This window comes from Conger conger, chromosome 5 (genome assembly GCF_963514075.1).
Source record: "Conger conger chromosome 5, fConCon1.1, whole genome shotgun sequence".
NCBI lineage: Eukaryota > Metazoa > Chordata > Actinopteri > Anguilliformes > Congridae > Conger > Conger conger.
In genome coordinates, this window is record NC_083764.1 from 56119786 (window position 1) to 56132063 (window position 12278).

Here is a 12278-nt window from a genome sequence, read left to right on the forward strand (position 1 = left end):
ACGGGTTTTCGGCCCGTGTTTGCGGAATAAGGGGGCCATGAGTAAGACGGCGCAAACAGCTTTTCCCGTACAGAGACAGATCCGTTCCGGGCCTAAACGCGCATTGTCACGTCGCCTTTCTAAGCCGTGTCCTCTGTAGTTTCATAGCCTATATGTGGCCGCAATAAAATGGGTTTTAACATTTCCAATTTAACCGTGACCGAATTGGGACCCCTGCCGACATCAAAGGGGGAGCGCGAGGCTGGGGATTTTCAGAGCTCCTCTCTGTCTGTTTTTGCTAAAATAAAACGCCAAGTTTTTTTTTGTTTTGTTTAAAGAAGTACATTAGTGTTGAAAGGATGTCAAGAGAGGGACGGCGGAGTGGAGTGTAGAAATGAGGGCCCGTATTGTCTTTTGTTTGACAGTGTCAGTCATTTCCCCCGGGCCTGAAAACAGGGGGTGGGGGAGGGGCAGGGGTTAGCAGGTGAGGGGGTAACTCGATGCTGCGCAGATGACAGTGGCATCCTGACTGTTTGGCTGTGGCCTCTTGTGTGCGTACAGGCCGTGGTGCCGTCAGGACAGGGGCCATTTCCATGTAAATAGGCCCAGAGAGGCTGAGAGAAAGGGCTAAAAAGCAGACCCATAAAAAACACTGCCTGGAGTCTGCTTTTCAGGCCTGTGGCCTCCCTTTAGAGTCAGCCTTTGAGAGGATGTCACCCTGCCACTGCTAGAGCTAACTCTCCCTCTCTTTCCCTCTCCCTCTCTCTCTCACTTGCTCTCCTTCCCTCTCTCTCTCTTACATACACACACGGACACACATACCCACTTTAATGCAGTTACATACACTTAACGGAAAGTGCTTTGTTTAACTACTGCAGACCTTGTTCCAGTGGTAGGAAGTGCTTAAGTGCGCTGTGTTTCTGTTAATGTAATGAGCAAAGCACAAGCAGAGTGATGTTTCTCAGATACTTGTGCAATGAGGCGGAGTGAGTGAGCAGCGTTGCTAATGTGCTATCGTCCTTCAGGTGTTCATCTTGGCGATGATGACGGTGGAGCTCTTCGGCATCATGGGACTCATTGGGATCAAGCTGAGTGCCATCCCCGTGGTGATTCTCATCGCTTCCGTGGGCATCGGGGTGGAGTTCACCGTCCATGTCGCTCTGGTACGCTCCCCACCCCCACAACGCCCCACCCTTCTCTCACACAGACTCTCCTATTCGCGCCATTAGAACACGAGACGCCTAAGACTCCTCTCTTCTGTAACTTGACTGAGAGTCAACTGGTGGCTATAGAAAAGCAATATGCAGCCATTGTAAATATATGGACTTTTCAAAAATATTACGATTAATATTGATGCAGTATATATTTTTAAAAACATATTGCAATATCTGATGGTGACAAACATTCATAGACACCCATACATTGTGTAGTCTTACAGTGTCTTTATAATATATTTAATTACAGTATGCGGTTGGTAGGAATAATAGTTGTGTTGTGCTCCAGAAGCATTCACTAAGTAACCCCCCTCCCTTCACCTCAGGGCTTCCTGACGGCGATTGGGAACAGGAACCTGCGTTCGGTGGTGGCGCTGGAGCACATGTTCGCACCGGTGATGGACGGCGCTATCTCCACGCTGCTGGGGGTCCTCATGCTGGCCGGCTCCGAGTTTGACTTCATCATGAGGTGAGTCTTTCCCCCGCCTCCATCCCGTTCCCCCCCGTAGTCCCCTGCGGACAGAGACGCGTCACACCGCGTCTGCGTCAGGCGCTAACGGCGTGTCCTAACGCCCGGGCAGTTGTCGGGTTCATCGTGGGGGGGTGGAAGGGTGAGGTTTTGGGGTGGTCGTGGGTGCAGGTGGGAATGTGTGCCCCCATTTCCACCCCAACCCACCTGTCCCTGTCACTCCACCCCCAGCCACCCACCACCCACCCGGCCCCCCCACGCACTCACGACAAATGGGGAAAACATTACTGGTGTGTAACAGCTGCTGGTAAACACAAATGCGTTACTGACTGGGCAGACACACACACAGACACAGACACACAGGATCTGTTAGTGTTACTGCCTCCAGTTCAGAAGCTTTCCAGAGCCCGCAGAAAGAGACTAGGCTCCACCCCACCCTTAGTTTGAACTGGTCAGCTGAGTCTCTGCCACCAGGCCTCGTACCCCCTTTCTGCACCACAGAAAATTCCTCCAGGGGAGAAAAATGGCGGTTGGTGGGGAGAGAAAATGTAGGAAAAAGACCACAGCCTTGAGAGAGAAGCCCTCACTTAAAACAGACCCGTCGCTTAAAAGCAGCATTCGCTCCGAGAGCAGGACTTCAAAAAAATAAATAAATAGAGCAAGGGGTGGCGTCCTGGCAGCTCCAACTGTCGTTCTCACAGCCAATGACTTCACTCAGTAGGTGAAATGATAAGTTCCCTCTTTCATTCTGCCCCAGAGAGGAAGAGACAAAGAAAGAAGAGGAAGGAGCAATGGTGGTGGTGGTGGGGGGGGCCTGAGTGTCAGCAGGAGGGTGGTGGTGAGGGGGTCTGGCTGGAAATTGGGGTGGGGGCTGCAGACTAGCACCAGGGCATTCACGCTGGGAGGTCCTGTTTAGATTTTGGGGGGGGGGGGGGGACGGTCCCTCAAGCAGGGGAGTAGCATAAATACTGTGCTGTAAACATCTCCTCACGGTGGCACATGGAATAAACAGCTGAACATGCTCTGCAGCCCCTCTCCCAACCAGCCCCCAACCCTCCCTCCGCACCCCCGACTCCGAATGGAAAAGATTACAGTTTATATAAACAACAGAATTCCTAACACTCGGTCTCCTTTGGAGGTCTAACCCCAACCAGGGCCCACGGATAGTTTAGGTTTTTTCCCCCCTTAAATAAATCACGCTCCACTTTCGGAATGTTGACTTAGTAAAATAAACAAGCGACTTTTTTTTCCCTCTTTTTCACGTACATTGGATAGTTAGAGCGAGGGCCTCTCTATCTAAATAAGAGGAAGTGGACGCCGGCAGACCAGAGGTGGCTGCTATATCTGTTTCTCCCCTCGATTTTGGGTCTCTCCCTAACTTCAGCCTGCATTCAGAGCGCAGAAATTGCATAGGGACCAAGCTGCGGGTCTTCATTTTGAAGTGAGGCTTAGAATTTGCCCAAATGGCTTTTTTTTGGAGGGCGAGGGGGATGGGGGGGTTGTGGGGGGGTTTTGTTGAAACAGATTGCCCTCGCCGTGCCGGTTTTCAAAGCACTGTGGCCCACACTGCATTTCGAGACGGCAAACAGTGAATGGGAAACATCACAAAAAAAACTGCAGTCTGAAGTGGGAGCCTGCATGGCTTTGTTAATGAGGCAGGCAGAGGGAGAAAGGGAGGGAGCGAGCGAGGGAGGGAGGGAGGGAGCTGGAGGGGAGGAGGAAAGAACGAGAATGCGTGGTACTCAGCATAAGAGGGGCTCTGCTCGGCCTTGCGGCTTCCATCGCGTGACTCCGGGACCACCGTCCTGCAGCTCACTCGATCACCGTGGCTCCCCGCTTAAATTTACGCCCAGGACTGGCTGGGTGGGCGGGCCCTTGGGCTCAACCACAAAAACTACCACCAAAAAGGACTTTTTAGGGGCAGCCTAGTTTTATACAAAACGTTCCTGTCCACCATTTTCTGTTTGGTGGGAACAAAAAGTGAAAACTACTTCAAAATACCTTTTTTCCCACAGTTTACCATGGATATTAGTTGGTACATAACTTTGGGTGAAATACATTACAAGAAAATGCTAGATGTTTGCACCAATAAAGTTACTGTTTTCAAAATCCATGAGGATAACAGACCCAGTGGTTCATACCCCTGGCTGTTAATGAAGCGACTGCCCCATGGCCAACATTCACAGCAGTCTCTGCCCTTATTTTCATTAACATGATTGTTTTCATATTATATTTTCCCATAAATCCAAGATGGATAAATGGTGGATTTTGCTTGGGTAAACAGATAGCCTCACCGTCTGTGGAGACAAAGTCAAACAAGCCAACAGGCGGCAGTTTCCATTACGTTGGTAGGGGGAAATGTTACAACCAGATGTGTACAACATGTAGCCTTTTTTTTCTTTTCAACATCCACATTGGTGTTGCTCAAGTCTTCCGGAGAGTGACACAAATGCTTTCGAGGGAGGTGAGCCACGAGAACTTTCTGGAATGCTGGGAGTTTTTCCCCCCCCTCTCCTTGTTTTTTCTTCTGCCCCCCCCCCCCCCCTCCTTTCCCAATCCCCCTGCCCCCCCCCCCCCTTCATGATGCCTGAACCACAGTTAAAAGAGCTGGGATCTCTCTTTCATGTAAGCCTTCTGCTAGAGGCCTCTCTAATTTCCTCATGCACTCTCTTTCTTGTGGCAAAACCAGCCCAGAATGAGGAGCGCAGAAACGCTAAGGCTAAATTATAGCCCTGTGCCCCATCACAGAGTGCAGTGCAGCGCTGCATGATTCATCCCTGGCTACACAGCCACGACAGTCCCTCACAGTCCACAGAAGGCCATCTCCCAGGATCTTGGAGCCTTTTTGATGGATGAAAAGAGCCTGCCCTCAGCAATGAAACCCAATTGAAACCACCATTCATGTGTATAAAACGTGTTTTGTTTTCCAACGATTTGTGGACGTGTTTTGGAACCACTGGAATATGTGCAGTCTTGATTACTGTGGAGCGTGCGCACACACACACACACACACACACAACATTTTTCACTCACAAAGATGGAATGAAGGGTGAAGCTGTTGGCATATACCGTGTCAAGCCAGGCTGTGTGGTTGTTAATGGTAGATCACAGTCACACACCATTGTCAACACCCTGTCTCCTGGAGTAAACTATCTCTACCTAATGGGGTGAGGAGTCAGGACCCCCCCCCCCCCCCACCCCCTGTTGCTGAGATGTAAACACAAGAGAATGCAGATCATTCACAACTGTAGCCCCCAGTGAACCGAGAAGCCATTACTCGTGATTGAAAATGGCGGTAACAGAGTTTGCAGATTGCTGTGTGTATCCTTAGCAAATCCTTAGCAAATGCTAGGGTATCACAAGGTGGTTTGGTCACATGGCGTATCACCTCATTCATTGGTTGGCTTTTGGTTTAGAGCCGGGATGTTGCCAGGAATAATGTCACCCTCGTGTCTCAAAGCTGGTCTGCTGAAGGTGTGTTTGAGGAGCGATAGTTCTCAGATTTTTGGGGGCGAATGCTGTGTCTGTTTGGCATGGTCTTCTAGGCCCCAGCCATGTGGAGACTTGGCCCAGGCCTGTCTGCTGTCAACACAGCAGTGCGTCACTGCGTCGTGAGCTGAAACAGGATCTCCACCAGGTCGGATATTAAGCTGTGGAGGAGAGCAGTGTGTTAGCCAGGAGGTGGAAGGTGTCCCCCCCCCCACCCCCCTTCACTACTACCCTTTCTTGTGTAGACCGGGGGGGGGGGGGGGGGGCAGGTTTGTAGGATCTGCTCGCTAATGTAAACACATATTTTCAGGAAGTGGCGGTCCTGTGGTGATAGATGAGGGCTCCCAGAGGGAGACCGTGCGCTGCCGAACTGGAGCCCAGGAATTCCTCCGGCCTGTCAGGCCGCCAGTGAAGGGGACGCAGGGAGAGGAGGGGAAATGGAGGGAAAAAGGAAAGAGTAGGGCCTAGGGCCTATAGCGAAAGTCCTGAGGGGGTCCGTCCACATGGGGGCGGGGGGGGGGGGGGGGGGGGGGCAAAGGAGTGGCACTGGTCTGGCTAAATTGTCCACTGTACCTCTGTATTTTTAACATGTTGCTCTTGGGAGTTGTTTATTTCCGGAATGGTCTTTGGTAACCTTGTCGTAACCCTTGCGTTTTGTTTCGTGTGCAGGTACTTTTTCGCTGTCCTTGCCATCCTGACGCTCCTGGGGGTCCTGAACGGCCTCGTCCTGCTGCCCGTCCTCCTGTCAATCATGGGCCCGCCTGCTGAGGTCACTCCCGCTGACAACGGCAGCCGCCTACCCACTCCGTCTCCGGAGCCCCTCCCGCCGCCCATGAATCACCATGGTTACTACGCCGGCCGCTACCCACAGGGACCCCGCCGTCACGCCTTCTCCGAGTCAGAGGACTCCGAGTACTACTCCGAGACCACCACCACGTCGGGCCTGGCAGAGGATGAGTACAAGTACCGCGACCGTAGCGCCTACATCGCGCCTACGCCCGCGCCAACGTCCCACATCCTGCTGGAGGCCAGCAAGAACCCCAGCTTCCCCAAACTCACGGTACGCCTTATCCCCATCACTGTCAACAGCCCTCTAACTGTCCAATCCCCTGTGTTAATCTCTCACTTTATCTGAAGTATCAAACTTCCTGCCACAGCCATCGTAACAACACTGCCTTAATGGTATCCTTTGTAGTCATCTTTCTGTAGTTCGTTCAAAGTAGCTGAGCTCGTACGGCTGTTGACTTTGGTCAAAAAGTAAACGTAAGCTGAAATGATGAAAACCACCTGGTTCCCTTTCGAGGAAAAGTAAAGCATCTTGTGTCTGTGCCTCTCCCGCAGGTGGTAAAGCCATACAGCGAAAGCCCGAACATCACTGCCAGGAAGGAACATCTAAACGGGCCGACTCAGCCGACCGTCACCTCGGTCAGCTCTCAGATCGCCCGATGGGATAAAAAACAGGATTACACCCAAGACCAGGGACCCAAGAGACAACATTTACCCAGCGACAGACCTCAGGGTCCCGGCAGGACTAATCACTGTGGCCCCAGGTCTCAGTATAGCAGTAGGCCGCATCATAACAGGACTACGATGCCGGGCTACAATGCGGGAACCAGAGTTCAGGGGCCCGGTAGTGCTGTTACTATGGTTACGGCCACTGCCTCGGTGACGGTGGCCGTGCACCCCAGCTTGCCAGGGGCTTACAGGGGTTACACACACGAGGGGTTCAACGACAGCGAATCGGACTGTTTTGAGGACACGCTGGGGAGGTCGCAGAGTCACGGGAAAGCTACCGAAAATTCCAAGAGGAGCAACTTGGAGCTCCAAGACCTGGAATGTGAGGAGACGAGGCAGCATCCCACTGACCAGGCTCTAGGTGAGCAAGCTTTCACACACTTATGGAAAAAAATCTAATGAAAAAATCCGCTAATGCCGTCATTTGAATCAGAGTGCAGTCTTGGATTTAGACCATGGACTCAAGAGTCCTGGATTAAGACCACATCTGCTTAATTGGACTGGAGCGATACGTAGCTCAACATCCATTCTCTCTGAAGTCCAGTGCCATGCCGTCAGTCCAAAACAAACAGAGTCAGACAGGCAGCGGTCAGGGCGGGAGGGAGGGGAGAGGGTGTAAATAGTTCTAAAACAATGATAATATCTTCACAGCTCCGCACTAGCTCAACTTGTCAGCTCTCGCCTTGCCAGTGTAAACAGGGTCTCCGCTTTCACGAGGGCTCGCTGATCCTGACCCCTGCTTTTCTGTTTCAGGTGGCCCACGGAACCAGGCAGCCAAAGACCGGTAGACCCCCCTCGTCTGGAACCCATCTCTGGCTGCCCAGCTCAAAATCTTCCTGGTCCCCCAACTCTTTCTCAATGAACTGTAAATAGACCTCACACAAACAAAAGGATTTATTTTAAAAAATATTAAAAGTTCTTGTTTTAAGAATATATATATATAAATATATAAATATATATTTTAATACTAAAAAAAGAGGGAAAAGCTATTTAAAAGAGTACTGTATAACTTGTGTATTCTGTTATGTAAAAGTCAGATAATGTATAAGTGGTTTTTGGAGGACTCCTTCCTTGTATAGATTAAGAGATGTGTAATATGTAAAAAGAAAAAAGTAAGAAAAGTGAATTGGTATAATGATAATAGTTTATTGAAAATAAGGTCAGTGTTTGTTTTTTCGCTGCTACTCTGAAAGAACTGAAATTATTTGCCTTGAAATTATGCAGTACCCCCTCCCCTTGACGTAAGTTACAAAATAACATTGGATTAGTTTTATTTCTCTGACACCGCATTCTGACAGGGGGCGTCTCTGTATTTTCAAAAATGGCGTCTCATTTACTCACAAATGGTAGAACCTCGACATAGACAGTACCATCCTCGGCCTCTGTTTGCACTGCGCAAACTGACAGTTTAGCAGATCTCGCTTTAAACAGAGCATCCATCTTGTCCTTTTCACTTTTCTTCTTTGGTCATTAAACTCTGTAACTGTAATACATGTCCTGGATCAGAATGAACCTAAATGGAATACCTTGAAAATTATATTCAGATTTCAAATCCTAAAAATAAGTTCTGTCGGACAGATATGGATTCAGGTTAAAAAAAGTTTCCTCTTGGGTTTGGTTAGCCTGTGATATTGCATTTAAAGCTTGGGTATTTTGAACAATCGTTTGTCCCTACATCTGGGAGTGTAAAAGCTAGGTCAGAATACCTACATGTGATTTGCCATTGTTTGCCAAATGTAAAGAGATGGTATTTTAATATGGGAATCTAACATTGTTGATTCTCCCATCATTTCAGACAGTTGTTTTTCTGATTTATTTGTTGACTGTTCACCAAGGGTACCGTGTATAGTAGTTCTCAATGTGTCTGTTACAAGATTTCACGTTTTGATTCACTGTACCCCTGAGGTTTCTTCGTACCATCATGACTGTTCGACATCCTGTCGATAAGTTCTACCCATTCATTTGCAGTCTGCATTTTGTTTTACTTGAAGAAGCTGTGAGATAAGGATTTGTTTAAGTATCTAAGCTGTATTTTGGGTGATGTCAGTTTGTTACCTATGTTTTTTTTTGTTTGTTTTTTTTGCCTGTTTGGAGTAGGGGGAGGTTGTTGATGAATGCAGTGTTCACCCAATTTTATATTGAAAGGGAATATAACAAAAAAAAAAGTAAAGGGAGGATTTTGTTAACACTTGTTGGCTGCTTTAGGGCTGTGGTACACACTACTGCGGTCCTGTGCAATCGTGAGCGAGCTAATGCATTTTTTTTTTGGTCAGGCCAGCACAAGGGCAACTTGTGATGTAATTTAAGGGGCTTGAGTTTCAGGGCCAGAACGGTGCTCTTCTCTGTTTCCTTATAGTCAGTTTAGGCTTTGTGCAAGCCAGTATTTCTGTGTTTGAGTTTTTCATTGTATTTATACCTTTCTTTGTCTCGAACAAACAAAAAAAAAAAAGAAAAAATTTAATGGTTCACTATTGGTCACATCACTGCCAGTTTAAATGCAGGGAAACGTATTTGATTTAAAATGGCAGCTTGTGTTCCTGTTCACACAAATAAGCAGAGATGAGAAACAATGTAGCTACTGTACATTCTGGAAGAACAAATCAAAAATACAACCCACACCCACTGCTTAAAAACATCAGTGTGTAAGTGGTAGGAGGGGGAGTTTTTATCTTTATTTTGAGGGGAGGGGGCATTCTGCATTGGGTTGTAGTTTTATTTCAAATGTTTTGTCATGCCATATAAATTATTTATATAAAATTTTTATTTTTGTAGTTTGTACAGATGTTAGCCGCCAGACTGAAGTTTTATTTTTAAAGAGTAAATATATATTATATATAATTATATCTATTTGTTGCTGGGGGTTTTTGGGAGGGGATGGGAGGGGGGAGGGTGTTGCTGTTGGAACGGGTGACCCTTTTGTTTGGAGAAAACCGTACACTTGGAATATGAAGGAGAGGTGTGACTGATGCTGTCCGCCATGTTTTGTTTCCTGGCCTTTCCTTCTTCATGTGATAGTTTGAAGTATCTCTTTTGTCAATGTCTAAAACACTGTGACTGCAGACAACTGTTCAAGAAAACCCTTGTGTGACCATCATTTTCCTTCACCTTTTATAGGAATTGAACTAACAAAATAAATTGAATGAAAAATTTTGAATCTGACTCTTTATCTTTCTTTTAAAAAAAAGTGGATTGTGAGTGAATCTAATGCAAGTTGTTAATTTAAAGTCATTGGTTATTTTCTGTTGTCTGGCTGTATTCTGTTTTCACTGTGGGAAAGTAGAGCGCTTACTAAGTGACCACAAAGCTGATAAAATCAGTGATTCAGAGGTCAAAACTGGGTCACTGTAAAGAGCCACAGACAAGGGATTTTGGTCAGTGTTAAGTCGTTAGAACTACTCTTGGCGAATCTTGGTGAGTGCTATTCCAATCACACACACTTCAGAAATAAGGGTTAATTGAACTGTTAAACTTGAGCTGAAAGTGGCCTCTCTTGACATAAAATATTACACTTGCTCAGCCTCTCTGACTGAAATACACAACTGGGACGAATGAAGAGTAGGGTGTTTTTTTAAATCAGCTTGGCTCCTTAAAAAATGATTACCACACTGATCTGCAGCCAGAGTAATTGAAGAGGGCCCGTTTGAGAAGCGGGCCACAATCAAATGACTCACAGCTCCCAGCGTGTGAAGTCTGTCCCTGAGTCTCAGGTGTGAGGCTGTAATGTCAGGAAAAGGGAAGCGTCAGGTGTTGTTTTAGCAGTAAACGAGTGTTGTTTTAGTAAACGGAGCTTTTTAGCGCTGCGCTTTATCGGTTTGTTGTGAACTGCCGCGGACGCGCGGCGAGACAGAGGGGCGCGAAGGCCAGCTCCCCAAACTTCCTGCTGCATTGTTACGGCTGGACGGCCGCCGGGCCCACACGACCGGGCCCACCTATTAAGATGAAAGGCGCACGCAGTAAATTCCTGCGCTTCCCACAACAATGTCTCAGGTGTCAGCTACCTTGGTCCCAGGCGGAACCCGATATGCCTGCACCCTTTTGAAGTCCCTGCCATGCCCCAACACTGAGGTGGGGGTGGGGAGGGAGGGAGGAGACCTGAGGACACACCCTCTCCTTCCCCTCCCTGATAGACCTCAGTGGCCCCAAATGTTGACACGCAAACAAGACAAAAAACAAAAAATAATCTTAATGGGTACTTCAGTCTTATACTTAGTCTTAAAATATTTTTTTTTCTATATGAGAATGAGGTAAGACCATTTCACCCGACTCAAGATTTACTATGACAATTTCACTTGATAAACAAAAAGTAACTTCAAATATATAATATTTCCTATTTGAGACGGAAAAACAATACTAAAACACTTAAAATATACTTTTTTTGGTGCATAATCTTATGTTGCTTGCATAGTACCCCAAACTGTGATATGGCAAAGTATTTGGTGAATGCATGACAGGTAAATACAAACAAAATGTGATTCAACCCATTTGTTCTGTTCACACCTTGGCACACGCCTGAAAGGCAAACTTTGCCACATTATCATTGGTTTATTTGAGTATAATCAAAGCTCAAGATAATTTCAAGTATTTTTCATTCAGTTCAAAGTTTAAAAAGGTCTCAGGTTTTTTTACACAAGGGATTAGGCACCAAACAGCCTAGAGATAAGAATACAGAAGACATCCCCAATAGAAGACAGAGAGCCTAAGTTGTTTTAAACACTTGCGAGTGCTTAAGTGTGAAAAGTGTGAATCCGAATGTAAACACTCAGAAGACTCATTTCCCCCAGAGCATCAATCAAATTCACTCCATAAAATCACTTATTTCAGTTTTACTTTCACTAACCTGCAGCCCCACCTCACTGCCATGCTGGCCTCATGGGCTGCAGTTTCTCACTTTAATCTCCATAGCCCATATGATCCACTAATTAAATACACATTGGGCTGGGTTCACGGACACACATTTAGCTTAGTCCTGGATTAAACTGAATCTACATTCAGAATTGAATTTAGTGCAGGACTGCGCTTAATCAGTGTCTCTGAAACTGGCCTATTATTTATCACTCTAATCTCTGAACTTTGTGGATCAGTTTCACAGACACAGATCAAGATTAAATTCTATTTTCAATGGAGATTCTCCATAGAAATCTTAAGCTTAATCTGCGTCTATGAAACTGGCCTATTGGAGTGAGGAGGGATCCCCACGAAGCCAGTACGTATCCTCAGATCACATGACAAAGCCTGGACAATCCCCACTCTGGCCTTCACCAATGTTGTTGAGGAAAGTCTTGAGAAAACCACAGAATGGGAAGAGCTGTGTGTCCCCCAGGTTGCCACGAGCGAGTGGATTTCAAAAGCCTTTTCATGTAAACCTTCAGCTTCCCAGCTGAGTGTTAGCGGATGCCCATCCTTGACCCAACCAATTGCCAATTCTCCCTCCTCTCAACATGTGGAGAGGGCCCTCCAGATGCCCACAGACGGCTGGGGTATGGAGCACTTACCATGGGTCCTCAGTACAAACGCTGCCTCCTGAATCACCCCCATTTACCACAGGCTTGTTGTGTTCTGTCCTCGACATTCCCTCTCTCTCTAAATACAAAAAGAAAAACACTTAGGACTGT

At 47.2% G+C, this 12278-nt stretch overlaps 1 protein-coding gene across 1 annotated transcript in view; it reads left to right on the top strand.

Moving 5' to 3' along the window:
• Window positions 1-7655, top strand: part of ptch2 (patched 2) — a 35047-nt gene extending 27392 nt beyond the window's left edge. The window contains exons 18-22 of the mRNA XM_061242221.1: window positions 1005-1142; window positions 1520-1662; window positions 5821-6211; window positions 6493-7027; window positions 7420-7655. Coding sequence (XP_061098205.1) covers window positions 1005-1142; window positions 1520-1662; window positions 5821-6211; window positions 6493-7027; window positions 7420-7454 — 1242 coding nt within the window. The 3' untranslated portion in view covers window positions 7455-7655. The remainder of the gene's footprint in view (window positions 1-1004; window positions 1143-1519; window positions 1663-5820; window positions 6212-6492; window positions 7028-7419) is intronic.
• The last annotated feature ends 4623 nt before the right edge of the window (window positions 7656-12278 follow it).